General features: G+C 39.3%; 1 protein-coding gene across 1 annotated transcript; it reads right to left on the reverse strand.

Moving 5' to 3' along the window:
* Positions 1 to 26,252, reverse strand: mcm9 (minichromosome maintenance 9 homologous recombination repair factor). The gene is made up of 14 exons (XM_063495488.1): positions 26,167 to 26,252; positions 25,126 to 25,315; positions 22,801 to 22,966; positions 19,442 to 19,548; positions 17,959 to 18,165; positions 17,702 to 17,783; positions 17,210 to 17,410; positions 16,997 to 17,122; positions 15,743 to 15,862; positions 6,820 to 6,994; positions 3,503 to 3,705; positions 3,153 to 3,356; positions 1,846 to 1,928; positions 1 to 150 (listed from the first exon to the last, which is right to left on the reverse strand). Exons 2-14 carry the CDS (start codon positions 25,294 to 25,296, stop codon positions 1 to 3), a joined length of 1,995 nt encoding a protein of 664 aa, XP_063351558.1. The 5' UTR covers positions 25,297 to 25,315; positions 26,167 to 26,252.
* Positions 26,253 to 26,615: the final 363 nt, after the last annotated feature.

The following is a 26,615-nucleotide window of genomic DNA, read 5'->3' on the forward strand; positions in this document are numbered from 1 at the left end:
TCACCTGGATAGTCTGTCTCTCTCCTTCTTAAGGAACAGTGGGAGGTTCAGTCCTTCGAGCAGTATCTGACACTGAGTTTGATACTGCTCAACAGGGTCAGCAGGAAATGAGGTAAATAAAGTATTCACATTTCCCTGCAGAGCGCCACCCTAAAAGAAGAACGTAATATGCAGTTACAGACTGACACAGCAGCATGATGACAAGACACCACAAAGTGAATGATATTTGGTGAGTTCCAGTGATGATTGCAATCAACCAGCTGGAAAACTAAGGAGACTAGAAGTGAGAGTGTCATCTGTAAACTCATTTTACATCGTGGACCACATACAGGCCCACTTTATTTTTAAGTGGGCCAGAATGCTGAAAACTAGTATATCAAAAAAGAAGTGTGACTTCATCACTCATTTACAACAAGTGAATGCTGCTGTAACTTATGAAAGATCTGTCAGCACTCACTCTTTGGGCTTAAGTTGTAAAAAATAAATGATAGAAAAAGTTCTGTTATCTCATTAGCCAGACTGTCCTGTAATTATAAAACAATATAAAGTTTGTCTTATCATACAAAAAATGTCCCCATTTATTTATTCATAGTAGATAGTGATAACTTTTCACTCGTTTAACTGTTTATCCATTTCTTGATTACTTTGGTGTAGTATGAATAGCTGTGAGGGAAGTCTTTATAAGCACTTCATACAATTCAAAGTTTATGTCCTCCTCTACATTCTTCAGAGATGTCCAGTGGGCCAGATTGGAGTCTTGCCAGACCAACGCTGGCCCCCGGACCCTAACTTTGACACCCCTGCATTAGAGGGTCACCTAGGCAACCAGAGCCTTGAATATCTGCAATTAAATTGGGAGCTTCAACATAATATACAACGAACAGATTGCTTGCCGTATTGTATACAACTTTAGGCTAAAGCATCAAGTCTCAGCTTCAATGTGAGTAGATTTTCAGCAAGTAAAACTGTTTTAGACACGGTTATGTTGGGATTCTGTTTCAGTAAAGGCAATGAAAACCAAAAAATTATGCAAGAAATGATCAGATGTGGTATTTATTTTTAGCAGCTGGTTTCATTCAAAAAATTGCACAGACTTTAGTATCCTACCTTTAGTAAACACCCCTGCTAATTATTTTAGTATAATGATCATAGTACATACAAGTGGTGTGAAAACGTGTTTGGCCTGACTGAGCATAAATGCCAGGATCAGTACTACAGTCAACTGATAACAACAAATTTTGCTCGCAAAACTTCTCCTATTTATCCTAAGAAGTATAAAAGAGGGCTTTGTTATCCTACCCTGGAACACCACCAAGTCATTGGTCCAGGTATGTGGATGACACCTGGGTGAAAATCAAATCTCAGGATGTGCCACAATTCACGGATCACATTAACTCGGTGGAAAACCACATCAAATTCACCAGGGAGGATATGAAAAGTTGCAGGTTAGCCTTCTTAGACTGTGAGATCTCCATCAGTAATGGGGGACATTTAAAAGTTGATGTGTACTGTAAACATACGCATACGAATCAGTATTTAAGGTTTGACTCTCATCATCCACTGGAGCATAAACTGGGTGTAATGAGGATGCTACAACACAGAGCGAACACCATCCCCACTCACACAACAGCCAGGGAAGCAGAAGAACATCACATCAAGAAGGCCCTGAATAAATGTGGTTATCCCAGCTGGACTTTTGTCAAAGCTGGGACGCTATGTCCAGATGAACAGAATCAATCTTTTGGGATTTCCTGCTAAAATAAATACAATGAATACAAAACCCTTTAAATTGAAAGAGACTCATAGACAGGTTTTAATTTTCAAAGTAACAAATAAAAGCCTTACCTGCATAGAGCACTCCATAACAGAAACAGCAATGACAGCGTCTTCTATGGTAACTGTCTCTCTGTACATGAGCTTGGCATGGGCTGTAAAATTAGCAAAAATTTCTCTGCCACTGCTGCCGTTCCACTTTTTTCAGATTTGTACATGCAACAAGCTTTATTGTTATTACATATCATCAGCAACTTGACAGTTAACAAAACTTTAGTTTAAAATCATTTTGCTTTTAAAGAATGATATGATTAATGTTTAGTAACTGATTAAAATATTTAATTAAAAAACAAATCTCCACTCGCTCCTGTGAATGGTCTTTAACCTTCAAGATCTAGTCCTCTAACTGAATCGAATCGGGACCTTGTGAATCGGAATTGAATCGATTTTAGAAATCAGTGACAATACCCAGCCCTAAGGCAAAGCATGCTGTGCAAAGACACTCCTGAGACAATCAAACACATAAAAGCAGAGTGGCAAGATACTAGCAGACAGGGCATACATGGAACACCATAACAAAGGGGCTAGCATAGTACAGATGAAAATCTGTGCAGAGTTTGAGAAGTCCGAAGGCCAAAATGGGATACAGTTCCTAGGGTGGTTGAGAAAGGCCAAGCTAAGTCATGTGGACTTCTACATACAAACGGACGGCTAACAAACCGAACATACTAGTGATGGACAAGCAGAGGAAAGAGGCTACAGTGATAGATATAGTTATACTAAAGTGGCAGCAACAACAGGAAGAAAGAACACAAGCAGCTTGAGAAATACCAATAACTGAGAGAGAACCTAAAGATATGAAGGGTAAAGGCAACAATGGTCCCCATGGGAATCAGAGTATTGGGGCAGTGACCACCAAACTGGGCGGGAGGCTCCAGCAGATCTCACGTGTCATTCTTGGGATCTGCTGGAGCCTCTGTCCAGAAGAATGCAGTCCTAGGAACAGCAAAGATGGTGCACAGGACCCCCAAGCTTCTGGTTGAGTTTGAAGGTTAAAGACTGCCCACAGGGCGTATTTTTATACGTTTACACACTTTTTGCCCTTCCCCAAAAAAGCAGAAGCAAGTTCTCAGAGAGAAAACAGAATTGTTAACATTACATTGTAAGTGAAAAATAATAATTCAAAACTTAGAAAATGATACCTAATACAAAAAAAAAGGAATAAAAACATCTTGTATGCCTTTCGGTGCTGCAAGAGCAGTGTGTAAAATATTATCAGAGGACTCGTTTTAGACCTGACCACAATCAATGACTTGGCTTAGACTCAATTTATGAATAAATATGACCAAAAAAGTTTGAAGTCAAACTTCTCATCTTACCTTCAGCCAGCCTGCTCAGACTCTCCAATGTGCGAATAGTTGTGCGGGCAGCACCGCTGCCGTCACTCCGTCTTTGTAGCTGGTAGTAGCGTGTCAGTATACAGTTGGCTTCTTCTGACATCACTGGTTTTAAATGTTTAATCAGGCTGAAATAAGCTTTCATTTTTTCCATAGACCACAGACTCGAACACTGATCAGGTAGTCCTTAAGAAAAAAAGAGAAGGGGCATTTTTACCACGTTCTCCCCATTGAAGGGTATGTGAGAGAACAATAATAACCAATTTTTTATAACAGCAGAGTTTATTGTTTTAGTCATATTTCACTTCCCAACTCAAAAACATTTCTTCTACCTCTGTCCTCCATAATGAAAGAGGAGATGATGTGGTCCCACTCTGCATTTCTGGTATCCAGCAGAACTAAAACCAGGTCAAAACGACTTAGCAAAGGACTGGCCAGAGCTACGTTCACAGACAGTGGCTCGTTGGGATCATACTGGCCTTTAGGGTTGGTAGCTGCCAGAATGGTAGTTCTGGTATTCAGTTTACACACCATGCTGCAGAAAGAGAGAGCAGTGGATCACACAGAAAAACAAAAAACAAAACAGATGAGTAAATACTTTTTACTTAAAATGATCCATTTAAATAATCCAGTATGTGGATTAGGAGATTTATTAGTTTATCCAATTTCATTTTGTATTAGATTCCCCTTGTGTTTTCTACCCCTGTGTTAAGTTTCCCTTGTCCTTTATGCGTTTCATGTCTGCATGTCTTTTGTCGTCAAGTTCATGTTGTCATGTCTGTGTTTCATTATGTTTCCTGTTTTATTTTGAAGAGGTCCTGTGTTCTATGTTCAGTGTGTTCAGTTTTACTCCTCCCCTGTGACGTCATTATGTTCATGTGTGTCAGCTGTTTCCCCATGTGTTCCCACTTCCCTCATAGAATAGAATAGAATAATCCTTTAATTGTCCCACAAGGGGAAATTTGGTAAAAAAGAATTTCAACCCCCCTCCCCAGCTGTGTGTTATTCTCCCTGTCTTCCATGAGTTTGTTATTATTAGTTTCCCAGTTTAGTTTTGTTCTTTGTTTCACCTCCACGCCTGCAATAAAGCTGTGTTTTTGAGTTCACGTTTGTCTCGGTGAGGTTTGCGTTTGGGTCGTTTTCCTGCCTGCACACAGCCGTTTTGTGACAATATGTATAAAAAATACTGTATAATATTGCTGTGAGAGTTTGAGTACAGTATTGTTGTGTGAAATAACTGTAAATAAAAAAAGGAGGGGAAAAAAGAGTTGTTAAGATCTCAGTGCTACTTAGGAGATGTTTACAAACTTAGAAGGTGAGTAAATGTTTAAACGATAGGAAGGAGAGGAATGTAGAAGACTGTAAATGAGACCCATGAGCTGAGCTGTTGTTTGGGAAAGTGGAGTGAGTTGGTCCTGAGGCCCCGTTGAGGAGAACCAGAAAAAAACAAACCAAACAAAAAAAAACTGTCGGTGGATTAAATGATGTTCTATCTAAACTGGCAGCTCACATGTAGCTCTTCAGCAAAATGAGCCAATAGGAGAAAGAAAAGAGAAGATTCTGCTGAATACCAATGAGCATGCCTTTAGTAGACTAGGTCATAAACAAGGTCTTAACAAAATGAGCCACTTGGCACAAGTAGAACAAGAAAAAAAAGGAAACCCTGCTAAACACCCATGAGTGGACGAGGTCATAAACACAAAACGAGCCACTGATAACCGTGACTAGATGCCAGAACCTTATGAACATACTTAAAAGTGGACATTGTTAAGGAGAGTTTGCATAGATATTATAATGACTAAAATTACTTCAGTAGGAGAATTAATTAGTGCCCAATGAAGGTTATATTTGCTAGTAGTGTAGAATATTTAAGAACAGAAAAATGAGGTCATTTTTTATAAATCATTAAAATAAACAATACTGAACAAAAAAAGTTTCAACAATAGCAACATCAAGACAATAAGACTCCAATGATAATAAACTACATTATCAAAAGTAAGTAAATATTAATAAGGCAGAGGTCTACAACAAACGTCATATTTGGTCAGTCTTAACCTGCTGGTCAGCAATTTTGAATTTAAAGTGTATTCCCCCAAAACCTGCATCTCCTTAGAGACTGTGTCTGCCCCAAAACCAACAAAAAACACTTTGAGAGTCTTTTGCTGATATACGGCATTGAAAAAAAAATTCATTTTAAGAGTATTCCCTGAAACCCCTGTCAGCTGATCATTTCCAGCTGCTACCTTGGCCTCCAGTGACACTTTGAGGAATCTTTGAGTTGTTTTTGACCAGGATATGGCCTTCAATGTGCATATTAAATGCTTTCAACTATTTTCACAATATGTCTAAAATTAGAAACATCCTATCTCAAAGTGATGCTGAAAAACTAGTACATGCATTTATTATTTTTAGGTAGGACTAACGAATTTTGTTATTAAGAAGATGTCCAAAAACTCTACAACTAAAAACCATCAGTTGATCCAAAATTCAATTTATTTTAATTCAATTCAATGTTATTTATATAGCCCCAAATCACAACTCAAGGCATTTTAAATTGTAAGGTAGATCCTACAATAAGAATGCTGCAGCAAGAGTACTGACAGGGACTAGAAAGAGAGAGAAGATTTCTCCTATATTGACTTCCCTTCGTTGGCTCCCTGTTAAATCCAGAATTGAATTTGAAATCCTGCTCCTCACATACAAGGACTTAAATAATCAGGCCTCATCTTATCTTAATGACCTGATAGTACCATATCACCCTATTAGAGCACTTCGCTCTCACACTGCAGGCTTACTTGTTGTTCCTGGAGTATATAAAAGTAGAATGGGAGGCAGAGCCTTCAGTTTTCAGGCCCCTCTTCTATGAAACCAGCTCCCAGTTTGGATTCAGCTAGGGTTAGGGAGAACCTAAACAGGCTCTCTTCCTCCACACACTCCTCATTCATAAAGTGCTTTACAAAACCAAACATTACAGCTAACAGGTGGATTTATCCTGTTTGAGTGCAGCTAGCCAAACAGCGTAGAGCCACTTGCTGCTAAAGAGAAAGAATGAAAGTGGACACTATATCCTTGGTTTCTTAACATAAAACTCATTGTTGCTGTCAAGGGCAGTACTGGAGTGAGCCCTTTAAACTGATTTTTAGTTTTAGTGTCCTTATTTTCCTCTGAGTTATCATTTCTGTCACTAGTTAACTAACATAAACTAATGTGTGTCAATTAGCCTCAACCAACCACATGTTCAGTACTGACAGAAGCTGGCGCTAAACATGTTTTTAAAACCTTAAGCACTTATTTCCTAAATCAAGCTTAACAGACAGTGCTATATTTCCATTATGTAAATTAGCCTTTGATTAGTTTTTCCATGTTCTCTTTAATTCATGATTTAACAATTATTTTTCCCCACAGGGCCAGGTAGGTTTCCTGTGATAAATGAAATCATTATTTAAGTTATGTTTGTCTAGTATTAAAATTTGTTTGATTATTGGAAACATTCAAGTGTGACAAAGATGAAAAAACAAAAACAAAGAAAGAAAATCAGGAGGGGGGCAAAGAGTTTTCCACAGCACTGTATACGATCGTGGTCATTCTGTGTTTGAAATTCCTAATTTCTGGTGATGTGAATTTATATGTAAATGCATGAGAGTCCTACCCAGCTTTAGCAACACTAATAGATTGTTGCTCCATAGCTTCATGGATGCTGATGCGATCCTGCTCCTTGATGCTGTTGAATTCATCAATGCAGCACAAACCACCATCTGCCAAGACCAGGGCTCCTGCTTCCAGGTGCCAGTCACCTCCATCCTTCACAGCTGCTACTGTCAGTCCTTTGGAAACACATTCACTTTATGAAGTAATACATTAACTATATATTTTTACATATAATACTAATCACATGTCTGACAAGTAGAGGACAAAAGTGGCAGACCTAAAAAACTGCTTACAACAGATGAACAGTATCTGAAAGTTGTTACAAACACACATGACAAAGAAGTCAAGCTATACATGACCATAAATTAAGTTACGTGTAATAATGGGCCCCATCTATGAACTCGGGTTAGGGTTAGCTCATAAAACTACTTTTTACACCTCTGTCTGAAATCTTGCAGGGGAGCACCTGGTCATGGCTGGGTCATGGTGATATTTTGTTCTTTCACCTTCTGGGAAGTGGAACCTTGCAAATATGACATCTTTGTATAGGTCATCAATTGAGACTGAGCCAGATAATATTAACTCACAAGTGTTAAGTGACAGGATTGTTTTCTAATCTGACAGATTTTAGCTGGTGCCGTGTCTTTCCATTCCTTTTTGCACCTATTTTTCTTCATGTATTCAATACTTTCCCCCCTTTCATTTTTCGTTAATACACATTGTTTATGTGCCCAATAATTTTATATAACTGTAATTGGAATACGTTTCAGTAAACAAAAAAAACAAAAAAACAAACTTGTCTCAGTGTCCAAATATATATGGACCTAACTATGTGTGTGTACACACACATGGGTGTATTCATATCCTTGTGGGGACATCTCATTGACATAATGCTTTCCCTAGCCACTTACCCTAACCCTAACCATCAAAAGGCTAAAGGTCAAAAAAAAGTGACACACAGTGTGAAATCCCAGTAACTCTAGGCTCCCTCCACAGAATTGCATGGGAGCATTTGTTTGAACAAACAGATTTAAATACTAACAGTATGTTGTCATATTGTGATTAATTAACCGCATGAGTGTGGAAATGTTTTTTATTATGAAAAAGAAAAACCAAAATGATAAAACGTTATCTTTGGAGGCTGAATCTCCTCCAGAGGGTGTTGGGAGACCTATGTGGGTGAGACTTGAGTGTGTACTTTGCCATACTTTGATGGAGATCACAGTGTTTCGAGAGGATTAAAGAAATGGGGGTGATGGACAAGGTTAACAATACATGAGAAGGTATGCACAGGAGGATAGAAGAGGAACCAAGGGGAAACAGGACGGTACAGCCGATCCCTAGGACCGTGCACCGAAGTTTCAAAAAAAAAAAAAAAAAAAACTAAGCCAGAACTCCTAAATACCTAACCAGCTGTGCCATGGGTCTGTGTCTGACATCCTTACTGAAATGAACTGAAAAGACATTTTTAATAAAAAGACTGGTTTCCTTCAAGGTCATATTGTATGAGGTGCCGTAAGGGACATTATTACTGAAACGCTCTCACACACACGCACAACTGAAATTTTACCTCTCACACACACACTACTGAAATTTTATCTCTCACACACACTACTGAAATTTTACCTCTCACACACACTACTGAAATTTTACCTCTCACACACACTACTGAAATTTTACCTCTCACACACACTACTGAAATTTTACCTCTCACACACACTACTGAAATTTTACCTCTCACACACACTACTGAAATTTTATCTCTCACACACACTACTGAAATTTTATCTCTCACACACACAACTGAAACGCTCTCACACACACTACTGAAACGCTCTCACACACACTACTGAAATTTTATCTCTCACGCACTCCACTGAAACCAGAGGCATTTCCGCTGAACAGGAAGTTGTTTCCTGACAAGGAAACCGATGGAAAAAGTGGTATATTGCAAAACACTACAAGGATGTCTACTCAACAACCTGCTAGTACAGCGGTCCCCAACCTTTTTTGCGCCACGTACCATTTATGGCCGACAATAATTTCACGGACCGGCCTTTAAGTTGTCTTGGATAAATACAATAAAATAAAACCAGTACCGCTTCCAAAAAAAAGAAGATTTATTTATAACACACGGGAAAAGATCCAGGGAAACCGAGTTAACAATATAAACGATATAAAAATTTAAAAAACGATAAATACCCTGAAAACAATAAATTTCAAACTCGAGCCTCAACTCTTGCGACCCAGTACCAAACGAATCACAGACCGGTACTGGTCCAGGGCCTGGGGGTTGGGGACGGCTGTGCTTGTAGCTTAAGTGAAGCAGCCACATTACTTAACAATATTTTAGCTTCCTTGAATCAAGGAATGGATTCAAGGTGCAACAGGGAATTCGGCAAGTATGTCCTGTTTCCCCTAAGCTTTTTATATTGGCAACTCAGTTGTTAACACTGTTAATCAAAAATTCTAATGACATACAAGGAATATCAATTTTTAATAAAGACTTCAAAATAAGTCAATTCGCAGATGATACATTTAATTTTTGAAAGAGAAATACGTGGTAGAGAAAACTAAATTTTCTCTAAAGCTTCTGGTTTATCTCTCAGTATCAAAAAATGTGAACTACTCCCGATTCATACAAGCTCTGACTCCTCAATAGCTTTGGTTAGAGTTGAATCTAAAGTTAAATATATAGGGCTGATAATATCTAAAAAACCTAATTAGCAGAGAACACACTGATATTTCTAACCGTATAATGGAGATGAAGAAATCACTTAGCCACTAGTTAACCAGAGACCTCGCTATTTTTGGCAGAAACATCCTATCTAAAGCTGAAGGCATCTCCAAATTGATTTATCCTTGTCACTCTCTATATATCTCCTCTAAAAACATCAATATGGCTAACACAGTTATTTTCAAATTTTTGTGGAGGAATAAAACCCATTACACTGAAAGATCTCAGCTTGTGAAGGAATACAATAAAGGTGGTATCAAAGGTCCAGAATTAGAATTTATGGTTGGCACCCTTAGAATTAAATGGTTAAAATCTGAGATAATGAGATATACCCACAACTTCTCCCCATGATCAAACCTTATGGAATCATAGGGTAATAACACTTAATCAAAAATCAATTTACAAAAGCGACTGGTTTAAACAAAAAGATTATATTCATAACAAATTTGTTGGATGATAACGGTGTCATTCTAAGTTACACAGACTTTTCAGAAAAATATTGTCTAAACTGTTCTCAAAGAGAATATAACAAATTTTGTGAACTGGTCCCACTGCCTCTGCTTCATTTGATTAAAAGTTTTATGATATACAATAAGTTCCCATCAGTGCTCCCAAATTTATTGCTAGGGCAATGTCAGCTGTTTGATAAAAATGCAATAATAGATTTATTAGTAGTTTCTTCAAAGACAAAATATTTCATAGTTACAACAGAATGGTTACATTGCATGGTTCTAATTTAGTTATTTCATATACTGGATAAAGCATACTAAAAATTTATGAAATAGCCTATTCTACCTAAAGTTAAAGAAACACACTTAAAGTAATAAACAAAATTAATCCTGTGGCAGAATTACTAAAAAAGAGATTTGGTTTTGAGGTGGATCAGTGTTCTTTTTGTACTGATGAAAATGAAACCCTAGAACATCTTTTTTTCTACACCCTATCACACAATGCATTTGGTGCAACTTAAAAAAATTGGATTTCCCTAAATATTAATGATGTGCCACTATTTGAATTACAAATATATAAATAAAATTGAATTGAATTGAATTGAATCATAAATTTTTTTATATGGATCATCTAGCGTTGGGTGTCATCATCATACTTTTGAGTAAATATCATATCCATTGTGCTAAATGGAGGAACGCTAAGCCTTCTCTCCCTGGTTTTATTAATGATTTTAAGATATTTTTTTCTTTGCTAAAAAAGACAAAAAGCAAATATGCCAAAAAAATTAACCAGGATAATGCCCGTCTGCTATTCTAAATTTTGACTTATGCTGAGGCTTATATATTGTTAAGTAATGCAGCTGCTTCACTTAGGCTACTAGCAGGTTGCTGAGTAGACATCTGTATAGTGGTTTGTTTGAAATCTACCACTTTTTCCTTCAGTTTCCTTGTCAAGAAACGCCTTCCTGTTCAACTGAAACGCCTTCCTGTTCAACTGAAACGCCTTCCTGTTCAACTGAAACGCCTTCCTGTTCAACTGAAACGCCTTCCTGTTCAACTGAAACGCCTTCCTGTTCAACTGAAACGCCTTGGTTTTTCAGTAGTGTGTGTGTGAGAGGTAAAATTTCAGTAGTGTGTGTGAGAGGTAAAATTTCAGTAGTGTGTGTGAGAGCGTTTCAGTAGTGTGTGTGAGAGCGTTTCAGTAGTGTGTGTGAGAGCGTTTCAGTAGTGTGTGTGAGAGCGTTTCAGTAGTGTGTGTGAGAGCGTTTCAGTAATAATGTCCCTTACGGCACCTCATAATATTGTGCCCCTCCTCAGGTTACACAAACTGTCTGGGTTATATCGAATGAATAGATTTAAAAAAGAAAGCAATGGTTTCATAGTGGTTAGGATTAGAGAACTGTGGGAAATTATGACCCGACCCAGAGAATATAACCCGAATTTTAAACTTTTTTGGGAGGGCTGGGAACGGTCCATGGGGGAACCTCGAGGAGGAAGTCCCATTCTAGGACGTATAAAGAGCTAAACCTAACCTCTTTGTTTAAAAGAACCCTCAGAGTCTGTGAGATTTTTAGAAGATAACCCTACTCAGGCTGTATGACCCTAAGCCTAACCTTTTCGGGGACCTGATAAAGTTTATGACAAACCCCGAGGAGAAATAACCCTGCTCTGGGATGTTAAGACTACATTAAGACTCTAGGAGATATTGTATTCCCCTAATTTGGTGGGACAGAGGAGAAAAGGAGAAGCTTAGGGATCATAAAGCCTAGTTAAATAAGAGAAACTATAAACGGTACATAAGCAATCTGCTTTCCTTGTTTTTGGGCCTTCCGCTGACCGACAGGGCCAGACCCCTGGTTTTATTAGGGTGAGTGTCTTCCCCCAACCATTTCCTTATGACCGAGATCGCTGTCAATATGGTGTGCATTCATATTGTAAAGCTAGACAGGTGAAGAGAAATAGTATTGTTTTTTCCTAGGGTGCTTGAATGCATCACAGTGAAATCTCCTACTTTATTGGGGGTGGGTGGGGGAGTGTAGGGTCCCTTTCTACTTGGTTTTTATATTGATTACTTATTTATCTTAATTTTACTAATTTTTTTTCTCATATGGAGCTTTATTTAGTTATTAATGCTCTTTATTTATGTATAAATAAGTGAATCTTGGTTTCAGTTCAGTCCTCGGGTTCTCCCCCTTGGTCCGTGACAGCCCTCACGGAGCCCACTCCCCTACCCAGTGACTAATTAGTGTCTCGGTTTTAGTTTTAGTTCTTTTTATCCCCCCCCCCCCCTTTATTTTCCTTTTTTGATATTTATTTTGATATTTTGATTAGTTTTTTTTACTGAACAGTCTCATTTTATTCAGACAGATGGGATATCTAAGTAACACCCAGAGTAGAATGCATGACAAGGTGGGAGTGACACCACACAGTTTTAGGATTTTTGTTTTTGGTACCTGAGAGGAGCATGTTGCATGGGAGCACATCGGGCGCTCCCATGTGACTTAATGGTAACCTATCCTGGGAGAGGCCCACAGGATTGGGCGTCTCTCAGGAAATGATTTAATGCCTTGTTCTCTCCTGGCCCCAGTAGTGTGTATCTCTCTGATGAAACAGGAGATCCGCGAAATGTCAGGGACGCGAGGCCAGACCAGTGGGAAAAAGGCGATTTTGTTTTTTCACAGCTCTCCCAAGTGACGGGCGCTGGGGACAAATTTTAGCCCGCTCACAGAGTTCAATTTGGGGGGAAAAAATTGTTAAACTGACTTTTTTAGAAAATCATTAGTGGGGAGTTCTTTTCCACCTGGTGTGATTCCCTGTGGATTTAACTCCACATGGGAGGTGTGATCCCCCCCGGGCCGCTCCTGCTGCGATGCCTCCGCGGTCCGCTCCTTCAGGCCCTTTTTCGTCTCCTCCCGTAGGCGAGCGAACGAACATGTAAGCTCCACCTGTGGAGGACGGGTCCGCAGCGAATCAGCAAAAATGGTTAAAAATCAAAACTATTACCCAAACAGGTGGAGAGGAAGTGGGTGAAATGATGATCGAGGTCCCGCAACAACAGGACCAGGCGGCCAATATGAGCAGTGACTCACTGGACCGCACAGATCCCCACCATTTTAAATTAAATGTAAATTTCCAGCTGAGTGAGGACGGCAGCGAAGGTGACGGGTCTGCTGACGATTTTAAAGCCGTAGGGCCGAAAATGCGAGCGGGGGAGCACCTTCAGGTAGATTTGACACGGGACGAGGAGATGACCGGGCGAGGTGTCGGAGCGGGGAGTGGCGGGGTTGCGTGGCACACGCCTACATACCATTTGGCGCGAGCAAGCCTCAAGTTACAGGATTGGAAAATTAAAGCAAACAAGCCTATGGTGTTTGTGGAGAAACTCCACTCCCCCGCCAGATTTAACTTGGCCTTCTTCTTCTAATATTTTAAACTTATCAAGACTCTTTAATCCGTCTGCAGCACAAATAAGCTTATTAGAGAAGGGCCTGACTTTCATTCCAGCGCCATAAAAAAATTTCACGTGAGAAGCTTCGCCGGGACCTACATTGGTACCATAGAAGCCCGAAACTACAAGACTATTTTGAAACCGACGACTTCCACAGGGAGCCCTTCGTCCTACCATCTGTGTGGGAACTGGAGTGGGGGGCGTTGAGCGAGTCGCTCAAAGAGCTAATAAAAAGAGATATTCGGTTGTTCCACTCGTTTCGGCCGCAGGTGGGGAGGGAGGGCAGTCTTACGGTGGAGGAAGAACGGGTGCTTAGAGAATTAAAAGGTAAGCAGAACATCTTAAGCCGGCGGATAAAGGCTCAAAAATTGTAATTATGGACAAGCAGCAGTACAGACTGGAAGCCCAGAGACAACTGGGAAATGAGAAATATTACAAATGCATTTCAAATTCAATCCAGCCCGAGGTGCAGCAGCAAATTAGTACGATCGTCCACTCACTACATCACAAGAGATATGTGGTTTGGCTGTCTTAATCTTTGTTCTGATCTAAATAAAGGTATAGGTTACATCCATGTGATGTATGGTTAACAGACTAAGAGTGTGAAATAAATAAAGGAAGCTTCAATAAAGAAATCGGTTTGAAGGCCTACTGTTTCGGTGCCACAGGAGCAGAGATGAGGAGATGTGAAAAACCACCACAAGTGCTTCATGTGAGAAAGTAAAATAAACACCAGGAGAGCCCTGAACAGACTTATTTCATGTGTATGAATCTACGAAAAAAATAATAAATTAAAGGTTAAGGAGGTTAGGGGGGGGGGGGGGGGATGAACAATATCAATAATACACAAGAATGGTATGCACAAAAGATGACGAAGAAGAGGAGGAGAATGGTGGCAGAAGGAAGAAGAGGAACCAAGGGGTAACAAGATATTACAGCCAAATCCTAGGACCGTGCACCGAGGTTTTAAAGAAAAACAAACTGAGCCACAATTTCTAAACACCTAACCATAACTTAACTGTAACCCTGACACTAAAACCACATTTTGAGTCTCAAAAGTCTCTTCAAACTTGTGGGGACAAAAATCCTGGTCCCCAACAAGGGCTGTTGGTCCCCACAAGTATGTCTAAACAGGTACACACACACACAAAAAAAATATATATATATTTTTTCACCTGTTTACTGAAACATTCCAATTATAGTTATAATGGACATGGACAGTGTAGACTCTCAGCTTTCATTTGAGGGTATCCACATTCCAATTGGATTGATCATTTAGGAGTTTCAGCTCCTTAACATGTGCCACCTTCTTTTTATAAGGGATCACAAGTAATTGGACACTGGACTGAAAAACAATTCCCTTCTTTCATGAGAAAGAAAGAAAGCACTGGTGAACTTCAGTAACGCAAAAAGACCTGGATGTCCATGGAAGACACAACAGTGGTGGAGGATCATAGAAACAATTCCATGGTGAAGAGAAAACAAAGTCGAGGCAGCGTGATGGCTTGGGCGTGCATGGCTGGCAATGTCACAGGGACACTAGTGTTTATTGATGATGCTGACCCCGTGACTGTGTGAAAAATTGATGACCCCTAAACCTAATACCTGGTTGGGCCACCCTTAGCAACAACACCTTTAAAAAAAAAAAAAAAAAAAAAAAACAGCCCTGTGGAGGAATTTTGGCCCACTCGTCTTTGCAGAATTCAGCCACATTGGACGGTTTTTGCACATGAACCACCTTTTTAAGATCATGCCACAGGATCTCAGTCGGATTCAGGTCAGGACTTTGACTAGGCCACTCCAAAGTCTTCATTTTGTTGTTCTTAAACCATTCAGAGGTTGCTGGTGTGTTTTGGATCATTCCATTTGTGGATAATGGCTCTCACTGTGGTTCGCTGGAGTCCCTCGGCTTTAGACATGGCTTTATAATTTTTTCCAGACAGAGATCTCAGTTACTTTATTTCTCACTTATTCCTGAGTTTCCTTGGATCGCGACATGATGCCTGGCTTTTGAGGATATTTTGACCTACTCCACTTTGTCAGGCAGGTTCTATTTGAGTGATTTCTTGATTGAGAACAGGTGTGGCAATAATCAGGCCTGGGTGTGGCTAGAGAAACTGAACTGAGTTTTCCAAGATGTGATACAATATTCACACAGGGCCATGTAGGTTTGGATTCTTTTAATAAAAAAATCTTAATAATAAACAGCGGCATTTTGTGTCTCCTTTGTGTGTGTATATATATAGTTTTTTTGTTGTTTTTTTTTAAAAAAGGGAAAAGCAGGACTTACCTGCACTTGTTGAGCCAATTCCAGCTGTGAGTACAGAACGACACATAATCTTGGTAGCATACTTCAGGAACTGAGACTTCCCTGTGCCTGGGTCACCAACCAGCAACATATGACACTCGCCTAGAAGGAGCAAATCATGAATACACACATTTCACAGAGGGCCATTTGTAAAACACAAAAAACAACATAGAGGCATTGATTTGTCAGAGTTTACATTCTGTCACAAGACAGTCACAATTTTAATTTTCATGAAGCTATTGAAGGGCCCGAAAAAGCAACATGGGTCTGTCCTCGTGTGGGCTGACCATCTCTGTGGCCCCTCCTGTGGGTGGTGAGCCCACAGGTGGCCTCAGAATCTCATCATTGCTTTTTGAGGATGATGTGATTCTCTTGACTTCATCAGGTGGGGAACTTCAAGCTCACACTGGAGCAGTATGCAGCCGAGTGTGAAGCGGCGAGAATGAGAGTTAGCAACTCCTAGTCTAAGACCATTGTTCTCAGTCGGCAAAGGGTGGAGTGCCGATTCCAGGACACGGATGAGTTATTGCCCCAAGTGGAGGAGTTCAAGTATTTGTTGTTCACGAGTGAGAGGACAGGGGAGTGCGAGACTGAGACTGATTGGAGAGGTGTCTGCAGTGATACGGATGCTATACCAATCGGTTGTAGACAAGACAGACCTGAGCATAAAACGAAAGCGGTCCATTTACCACTCAACCTATGTTCCTACACTCTTGTCGCAAGCTCTGGGGAGTGACCAAAAGAATGAGGTTCCAGACACAAGCAGTAGAAATGAGTTTACTGCAAAGCGTAGCGGGGCTCTCCCCTGGAGATAGGGTGAGGAGCTCGGTCATTCGAGAGGGACTCAAAAGGAGGTGGTTCTTCTGACATCTGACTAGGATACCTCATGGACTTCTCCTAGGTGAAGTATTCCGGTTGTCTTACCAGGAGAAGGCCCAGGGTTTGGAATGTCTCAGTGTCCCCTCAGATGAGCTAGAGGAGGCGGCTGGGGTAAGGGAAGTTTCAGTTTTTCTGCTCCAGCCACGACCAGAACCCAGATGAGCGGCAGAAATTGGATTGATGGTTGGTTCAAAAGAAAATTAACTGCAAAGGGCCAGATTCCACTTCAAAGCCACAGCTTAGAAATGTTTAAAGTTTATTTACTGGTTTGTAGGAGTCCTTCTTTGCAGATACTTAAGAATATTAATATGTATTATTTAAGAATTTTTTTTAAAAAAAAGGAGAAAAATCGCATACCCCTAACTTTGGTCCCAGAAGAATCTATTCTCTGAACTCCCCCGGCCAAGACCATGGCCACTGCCAGTTTAATTACATACATGCCAAAAACCTGTGGACACAGGCTCAATAAGATATGGTTCCTACCTACAAATAAGAGAGAGGGAAACAAAATAAATGGATATAGCGCAAGATACACAAATAAAATAGTCTTACACAGTAAATTATACATACCAGCTATAGGATTATGTTTGTAGCTATTCCAGAATTCTTCAAATTCTTCCTGAGCATCCTTTACAAGCTGTCCAGCAGCAGCCTGCTGGTTGTTTACCTCTATGTTATTAGCTTTGAGGACCAACTCCACATCACAAAGTGCGCCATCATAAAATGTTTTCCAGCGCAGACACATCACTCCATAAACAGTGACATCATCTCCTGGGAACATACAGTCCAAAAGCCAATACATGAGATAAATTAACTATTAAAATTTTATTTTCAGTTCTGATTTTGGCAAAGTAATCATAATACAACTACCTTTGTTGCATCATTTTTCACTACAAACATCTATAAGAGTTAGAAAACATACATTTCCAGCACTGATGTGGATTTCCAGTGACAAACTTATGTTTGCTTTGCTACTCATTTAAACTCGACTTGCCTTGAGCCACAAACTAAGATATCAGGAGAAGCGTATCTGGACAGTTCTTAAACATTAATGTTTCTTACCAGATTTACAACTGTCGACGAGGTCATTCTCCAGAACTACCAATAAAGAACGAGGAATACTGCCCACTGAAAGTTTCTGCACCTGTCGTAAGATGGGTACAATTCGATAAAAAATGACATATTTTACGCACTCAGCAAGTGAAGTTTTATTTAGTCACATAAAACAACATAACTTAACGCTTTAATTATGTTTAGAAATTTTTAAAATCAATACATAAATTAAATAAAATCAAGAAGCTCATGTTTAAAAGCCTAACCTGCTCTTGAATTTTGATCTCCTGGTAATCCCTGCAAGCAGCAGGCTCAGATCCTTCAGACAGACAAGTGAATTTATATGAGTTACAGCTATCAGGGTTAGGGCAGGCTACGGGTGGGACAAACGTGTAGAATTGCTCAAATTCTGCCTGCACTGTGAAAACATGACGACACTTTGTGCACATGTAATCACGCTCATATTCCAGAACCTACGAGAGGAGGAAAAAGACACGGCTGTCAGTAAAACTCAAAGAAACCAAACTGGACCTTTTTGGAAATTTTTAATCGAATAACTGTTTCAACAGTTAAGCTTAACTGTAGAAGGCTTTTTAGACATTAAGAAACATTTCTCGCTCTCTGGATGTTACACATAACTAATAATGGTCATGAATAAGAATAAAAACAGGAAGTTGTCTGTGGGGAGGTGTGGTTTAGGCTAAGCTGCAGAGGAGGGATGGAGCAGTGGGTTTAAGGGTGTGACGTCAGGGGAGGCTAACCCACACAGCTGTTCTCAATCACCTGGTCATGCCTTCCCCATTTCAGTAGGATGCCGGGACCTGACGGGAGGACAGCTGGGAAGCTGCACAAACCAAAAAGTGTGCTGTAAGTATAATATCAATCGACTTGTAATGCTGTGTGCTTCGGGTCTTTTTGTCACAATGATGCCGAAACCCAGTCATGGGATGATGGACCGCAACCTATTCGGCTGGTGGAAGTGCTGGCGAAGATGGTGGTGGAGCAGGCTGCAGTGCATCATCTGCAGAGCAGCACCTGATGGTTCATCTAACCCCTTTCCCCTCTACAGACACCACCCTCCACTCACCGGGAGCCACTGGAGCAGGAGTGTTGAGTGTGGGGGGACCAGGACACGTCTGCTGGGAGCGCCCACAGACATGTGAGATAGATGTTCCATTTTGCTGGCCCTCCAACAACCCTCCTTCGGTCTAAGAGGTACATACAGCATAACGGTAAGGTGCGAAGGGGGTACATGCCAGGCTATGGTGGATATGGGCTGCACGCACACCCTGGTCCACCAAACCCTTGGTGGACACTGACCCCTGTTAGGGCAGTGTGTGGGGACGCATTCACAACCAGTAATGGTGTGTAGTGTCTGCATTGCACTAAGCGGTGACGTGGGGTCATCGAACGCTGACTCTGGGCTGGAGGAGACGGCAGGGCCTTCTTGTGATGCCTCATCAGCTAAAGAAATTCCCTCCATGGAAGATTTCCCACTAAAACAGTCTTATGATGACACTATATGCTAGGCCTTTGACCAAGTGATAAAAAAATGATGGTCACATGTTGCACCCTGACCTACCCAAAAAGACGGGTTGTATCAACTGGGTCCTTTCACAAATATTTAATTCAAACACTACTCCACTATTAACTGGTGGCTTATATGTATACTGCTCATGTTTTTTGCAGTGTTGGAAGCAGCATTCAGTTTAATTGAATAGCACATGTACATATATGAAATGCTGTTACCTTGGCAATACTGGTACGTATTACAGTACCAGTTACAGACAAAAAGTGTCCTACATCTCTAGTCCTAGGAATTGTATCTCTTGTCAGCTCTGGGCATACTGGCAGACCTGGACACAGGAGAAAAAAAGTTATGTGAAGTGACTTGAACAAGCAACAGTGACAAGCAACAACGCTCGAAAACCCTCAAATGTTGCTCTATTACAACAATTCTGCAAAGATGAGTGGGCCAAAATTCATCTACAGTGGTGTAAAAGACTCATTGCCAGTCGACATAAATGCCTGATTGTAGTTGTTGTTGCTAAGGGGGGCCCAACAAGTTATTAGGTTTAGGGAGCAATAACTTTCTCAAATAGGGCCCTTAATGACAAACACCGTCATTTAGAAACTTCACTTTTACATTTGTTTGATGATCTGAAACATTTAAGTGTGACAAACATACAAAAAAAAAAAAAAAGGAAATCAGTCAAGGCATGTAATATTCTCTACTTTTAAGATTAAGCTTTTCTTTTTTGACAGAGCTTAAAGTCAGGCCTTCATCGGGTGACCTTGTAGCTACTCTTAGTTATGCTGCAATAGGTTTAGGCTCCTGGGGCTTCCCATGATGCACTGAGCATTTCTCCTTCTCACACTCCTTTTCACTACTGTGACCCCGAAACGGTCACAGTAGATGGCTGCCCCTCCCTGAGCCTGGTTCCACAGACAAAGGGCCTGAAAGCTGAAGGCTCTAACTCCCATACTGCTTTTAAACACTACAAGTATAAAGGGTAATTTACACCCTGGAGCCCTGCACTGAAAAACTGACACTGATGTAACACTGTCTGTGAAGCTGGATTTAAGAAAGAAATGCTGATAGAACATGTTTAGTGCCATCTTGTGTCAGTACAAAACATGACGTGACCAGCTTGGTTGGTTGTGGTCAATAGACTTTAGTCTAACATTAGTTTATGTTAGCTAACTAGTGACGAGCCGATAACTCAGTAGAAAATAAGTCTAAAAATAAGGAGCCACCCAAGAGAGGGTCAATTTTGTACTGCCCTTGGCTGTACCAATGAGTTTTATCTTAGGAAACCAAGGATCTACTGTCCACTGTCACTGCTTGTCTCTTAAGCAGTCAATAGTTCTTTGTTGTTTGGCTAGCTGCACTACTTAGTGAAACTTAAAAGAGTCTGTTTAATATATAAAGTCTTACACTCCCTTGCTCCGCCACCACTAAAGCAGTTCATTAGGCATAAAGAAAGCTCAGACAGGACCACTCGAGCTACAACCCGAGGAGACTTGTTTATACCCCACAGACGGACAGCATTTGGGCAGAACGTCCTCTCTGTTAAGGGTGGCCATCTGTGGAACAGTCTTCCTCAATCCATAAGAGAATGCTCGATATTCAATTTGTTTAAGGCAAAGGTTAAAAACTGGTTATGGACAAATCAAGTGTGTGATCATGTATGAGTTGTATAGTTTTAATGTTTTATTTGGGAACAGAATGGTGTGTATGTGTAAGTTTGGTGATAGTTTTTATTATGAATGAATGGTGAATTTTTATGAATTATTATGTCTATTTTTTTATGTTTAAGGACAACAGATGGAAATTAGCCTTTGGCTATAATCTGGCATGTTTACATTCATGTAATTTTTTTTTAACATTTATGTTCATTAACATGCACTGTCCTAAATAAATAAATAAATAAATAAATAAATAAAATGGGAAAATATAGCTGTTAGCCATAATGTTCAGATTTATAAAACTCGGTACACCATATAGGAAATGTAAATACTAAGTGCAAGAACATAAACGCTAGATCAGGTATCTCCAACTCCAGTCCTCAAGAGATACTGGCCGGCAGCTTTTATATGCATCCTTGTTCCGACACAACTGAATCAAATGAATGGCTCGTTACCAGGCCTTTACCAAACTTGATGGCATGCTGAAGAGGTAATTCAGCCATTTGATTGATTCAGCTGTGTTGGAGTAGGGATGCATCTAAAAGCTGCAGACAGTAGCTCTCAAGGACTGGAGTTGGACACCCCTGCATTAGATATATACATATAATACAAATACATAATTCCAGTTTTGGTTATTTGGACAGTTATACTGATATAACTGTGGGGACTTGGACTTTTGAGCTTAAGGCAACAACTAACGCACAGATGCATGCTGAAATCTGGGAACTAAGGTTAAAAGCATTTTGAGTGTCATTCTCTAATATATTTTTCTATGTGACGGCATAACCATGTTTCCAATAGTTGGAATTCTGTTTCCAAGTTGGGATTCTGTGTAAAATTTTGATCTCTGCCAAGAAGGTTATATTTTCAGTACCATTTGCTCCATGTGTGCCTCTGTGAACACAATAGCTCAAAGTTTTGAATGAATTAGAATAAAACGTTGCAGGAGTACAGAGTGGGGTCAATGCGTTAAAATGTAGCTTGCATTTACCAACGTCTTCAAGGTCAATTATTAGTCGAAAAAGTACTGTGCCGAATAAAGATTTGAAATAGCTGTGACCTCTCCTTCACAGTCAAACTGATCTAAATGTCAAAGTAAGCCTATATTGGACTCTCAGATTCTTACTGCCACTGTTTGCATAGACAACATATAAACAATTAGAAAATGATATTTAGGGATTCAAGGTCAAATAGGGTCAAACTGGCAATATTTAGAAAATGACATTAGTATATGAGGATTCTAAATATCACATTATAGTTTGCAACCAAATACGTCAAATTTGACCTCACCTTTACATTTCAGAAACAAAACAAAAGGAACATATACAAACTAAAATTGGAAATTAATACTCCCCAGAGAGATTGAGCTACCAAGGCGGAGGTTTGTACTCAGAGTGCTTCTTGTTTTTAATATAACATTAACATGAAATATTTTATATTAATATAAACTTTAATTTAATTTGAATGCACCTACTAAACTATCAAACTGGGAAATTGTATTGTTATCTTTTTTAAAATATACATGTCTGATTAAGCACTCGAACTCTTTATGCAGACAAAGAAAGGCAACTATTTCTAGTTAATTAAAATAACAGTTTATCCAGTTAAATATTTTAAAAATCAGACTGATACAAAGGCTTTTTCTTAGCTTCCTGAAAACTACAATAATAAACTGCTTTTAAATGTAATCAATTGAATCAATGAAGTTAATATAAAGTTACATTACTTGGTCACCATCTTAAAAAAAAAACAAAAACAAAAAAAAACTGCTTTTGTGCTGCTTTCACAGAGAGTGCCCGGATCTACAGCATAGATTTGTATCTCAGTATATTTAGGCTTGACGGCATTTTGGTTGACATAGTCCATTCCTGCTCACAATGCAAACTGAAAGCTGTAACTAGTATAACTGCATGACTAACCTGTGATGCGAGCATGAAGAGTGTGGACCAATCTCTGTTCTTGTTTTCTTTGCCCTTCATTATGTTTGAGTGAGCCGTCGTCTGTTACCGCTTTGGCTTTTCTGTTTAATACTTTATCAAATATAGCCAGGACATCAGTGGGATATGCATTGAAATAGTCCCCAATCTGTGGGAAGACAGTACAATCAACATGACATTAGTGCAAATCCACATTAAATAATGAAGTGCAAGTATGTCAAAATAATAAATGGAGTGATTGGATAAGAAATACTTAGAGGCTAAATATTCAAGAAAGAAAAACAACGATGTTTCAGAATGAACTGCTCACTGGATTCCAATTTAGAAAATTCCTTTTTTAATAGTTTAACTGCATCTGTTAAAAAAATAAATATTTTAAGAAAATATTTTTTCTTAAATGCAAAAAAAAAAAAAAAAACTCAAGTACAGACATGTCAGCTAAGCCATAAAATAAGATACTGTTTGTCTTTTTACCAGATGGAGCATCATTGTTGAGAAACATAAATCTGATCATGTGGGCCTGATTATTTTGTTAACATATTATTGTTAGTTCTATTAAAGACGAAAGAATGAGATCGCAGGTACGAGTGGCATAAATTAGATTTCTCTGAGGGTTGGATGGATCCTTTACCGATACGGTGAGGAGTTCAGTCATTGGGGAGGGGCTCAGAGTACAGCTGCTGCTCCTCCACATTAAAAGGAGCCACATGAGGCAGTCGCCTACTGGGTAAGCTGTTCCAGCTGGACATGTCCTACCAGAGGAAGGTAGGACAGGGAGAGGGAGGTTTGGGCTTCCCTGTTTGGGCTGCTGACTTCATATAAGCAGAAGAAAATGAATAGATGATTTATCGTTTTGTTACTCAAGCTGTCTGCCCTAATCTTAGTATATCACTTTTGCAATTTATTTTAATAATCTGGTGCCAAAAAGCAGCACTCCCTGCCACCCCAAAATAAGTTTTTTGTTTTGTTTTGTTTTTTAAACTATGCTATCAGTTTTCAATTGATTGCAATATCCTCTAATTATACATAGTTAAATATCTTTGTATAGTCAATTGAAGATTAATTAATTTTAACATATTTAATTTCACTTTGATCCACTGTAAAACCATATCTCCTTTATTAAGATATAGGATAGTAACATTTAATGTTTAAATTTATCCAGTTTAAACAGCAATATAATAATTAACTAATAAGTAACCACTCTGTGCCCTAAGTCCCAAAAGGATTAATCTCTTGTCTCATGTTCGACGGTGTTCCTAGGGATGATTTTTGTGTATAAAAAGATTAATGAACTGAAGAAGACCCCTTTTATATGAGCGTTCACAGAGGCTAACCCAGAAAGCCCGGCTTAACAGAAAAAAAAAAAGTATCCCCACCATCGATATACCCTAACTAAGACAAATAAAACCTGACCATGTCAAACTTTAATGTGAAACATTTAAAAGTGACAAATATGCAGAAAAAGGAAGAAGAAATCAGTAAGCAAATAGTTTTTCCACATGTCATTTGTTGATGGCATGATGAACTGTACTCACAAATAGTGTTTTCTGGCAGTGTTCCTAAGCACATGCTGACAGTGCAGGGCCACCTGAAGGCCTAAAGATCACAAGCTTCCAGACTTGTCACACAAAGACTTCTCCTGCTCCTCAGAATTATTTGATATTATGTACCGTATATAAGGAGATATAAAAAGTCTATATTCCATAATTTGTAGACATAGTGTTTGGCAGATGAATGGTGAAACCCTGCCCATGTTTATTTCTGAGAAACATTAGCTCTCCAAGCTCTTTTCAGACCTAATCATGTTACTGACCTGTTGCCAATGAATCAAATTAGTTGCAAAATGTTTCTATGATTGCTTCACTTTAGTATCACTTACTTTTCCAGCCTTTTCTTCTACAGTTCCCAACTTAAAATGTTAAGTTTGGTCAGTTTAAACATTTGATATGTTTTTGAGGTGCTTTTGTGAATAAATGTGCGTTTGAGATTTAGAAATCATTGCCTTCTGTGTTATTTAAACTTTACACTCCAATGCCCATCATTTTAGGAACCGGGATTATAATAATATTATTCTGAGTTTAACCATGACACATGACTTTTTTTTTTCCTTTTTTTTTTTTTAAACAGACATACAACGTAGCTTGCCATCACCAGTGTGTGAATGGGTGGATGACTGGATGTGTAAAGCGCTTTGGGGTCCTTAGGGACTAGTAAAGCGCTATACAAATACAGGCCATTTACCATTTACAAATCTCAAGGGGCTTACTTTATCTATATGCCAAACACAGAAACCTGTGTTAACGTTACCTCCATATTGGCCTCAAACAATGTCATGGCATTAACCACTAGAGGGCGATGAGTGTCTTCATTATCTTCAGTCTCTTCAATAAGTTGGAGAATGTCATTGTGATGATGATCTGTCAGATAGGTTTCAAACACCCGATCAATCAGTGCCTCCTGTTCCGGGCTTATCAACATGATGCAACAATTTGAATCCCTGCAAGAACATAAACAATGAAACTGACGTTTATAAAGACTAATGTTACACACACGTTGTGTGCTGGACTTAAACATCATTTTAAAAATTCCATATCCATGTGCATTCACAGTTAAAGATCTCTTTCTTTTGTTTGACGTGCTCAGCAGTCAAACAAAGGTGTTAAGCTGCTGGCTAGCTGCACACAAAAGACATGGAATACAAACGTGGACAGGTCTATTGGCAGCAGAGTGGCCCACTCTCAATATTAATTAATATTAAAAACCCGTAACATTAGAAAATATGATTAGGTTAAACACATAACTGCAACACAGCTACTGCACAGTTAAAGAAGCCGTGATTAAGTGTGTGTGAGAGGAAACTAATACAATTCAAGGGCAATACTGCTCTATTAGAAGTTCTAACTGCCTAAAACTGCGCGACAAAGAAACAAATAATGTTCCTATGTCTTCCCGGTGCTCATCAGGCAAAGACAGAGATTTTAACTATAGACACTCCTACTGTCTACCCGAGAGTTACAAAAGGCACTTATTCGTAATTCTTATGAACACTTAAGAGCTTACATTACATAGTAGCTTAACTCTGATAGGCCTTATAAAAACATCGTTTCAATCCAATAACAGACTTTACCAGTCAGCCTACTAAGATGCAGTTTGACATGTTGATATGTGTTTGGATTAGTACATATTAGTCACATTGATCAGATCACATTGATTTCAAACAAAAATACCACTTTACATGTTATCGACTAGCGTAAACACCCTGCATACTAAAAGTTGTATAACAAGTTTCTCCCGCTGATAATTACGTTCATATCCTGTCTCGCTGTAATAATATAAAGGCTCACATACCGTTTGTCAGACACACGAACATTTTCTAATAAGAAACCCACTTGTACAGCCACAGCGACTTGTGTTGCGCGGGCTTACAGCTGTCTTCTTCTACGTCTAAACTGGCTTCTGCTTCTTCTTCTTCTTCTTGTTTGTAAACGGTTGGCAAACAACGAAAGAGTCTGTCATTGCCGCCAACTGGTATGGAGTGTGTATCGGCATATTCTCATGCAGGAGCTTGGAACGGTGATATGGAGGGCCACAAGTGCCAAAAAGATATGACTAAATAACCATGACAAAGTGTGTGACATATTGAGAGATGTTCTGCTTGTTCCTAAATTAAAATCAGAATAAGAATAACCTTATGTGTTAGATTTGTATTTTACTTTTTCATAATCTACCCCCAAGTCAAAAACATACAGAAAATTACACTATACATAGAAGTTATAATGTATTATATACATAATTGT

The sequence above is a fragment of the Pelmatolapia mariae genome, linkage group LG15 (assembly GCF_036321145.2).
Source record: "Pelmatolapia mariae isolate MD_Pm_ZW linkage group LG15, Pm_UMD_F_2, whole genome shotgun sequence".
In the NCBI taxonomy this organism is placed as follows: Eukaryota; Metazoa; Chordata; class Actinopteri; order Cichliformes; family Cichlidae; genus Pelmatolapia; species Pelmatolapia mariae.

Coding starts and splice junctions, on each gene's coding strand:
- mcm9 (XM_063495488.1), bottom strand. CDS start 25,296: ATGTTGATAAGCCCGGAACAGGAGGCACTGATTGATCGGGTGTTTGAA. Junction 19,549..22,800: donor TCTTCATGCTCGCATCACAG/GTTAGTCATGCA, acceptor TCCTGTGTCCAG/GTCTGCCAGTATGCCCAGAG. Junction 1,929..3,152: donor TCTGAGCAGGCTGGCTGAAG/GTAAGATGAGAA, acceptor CTAATTTTACAG/CCCATGCCAAGCTCATGTAC.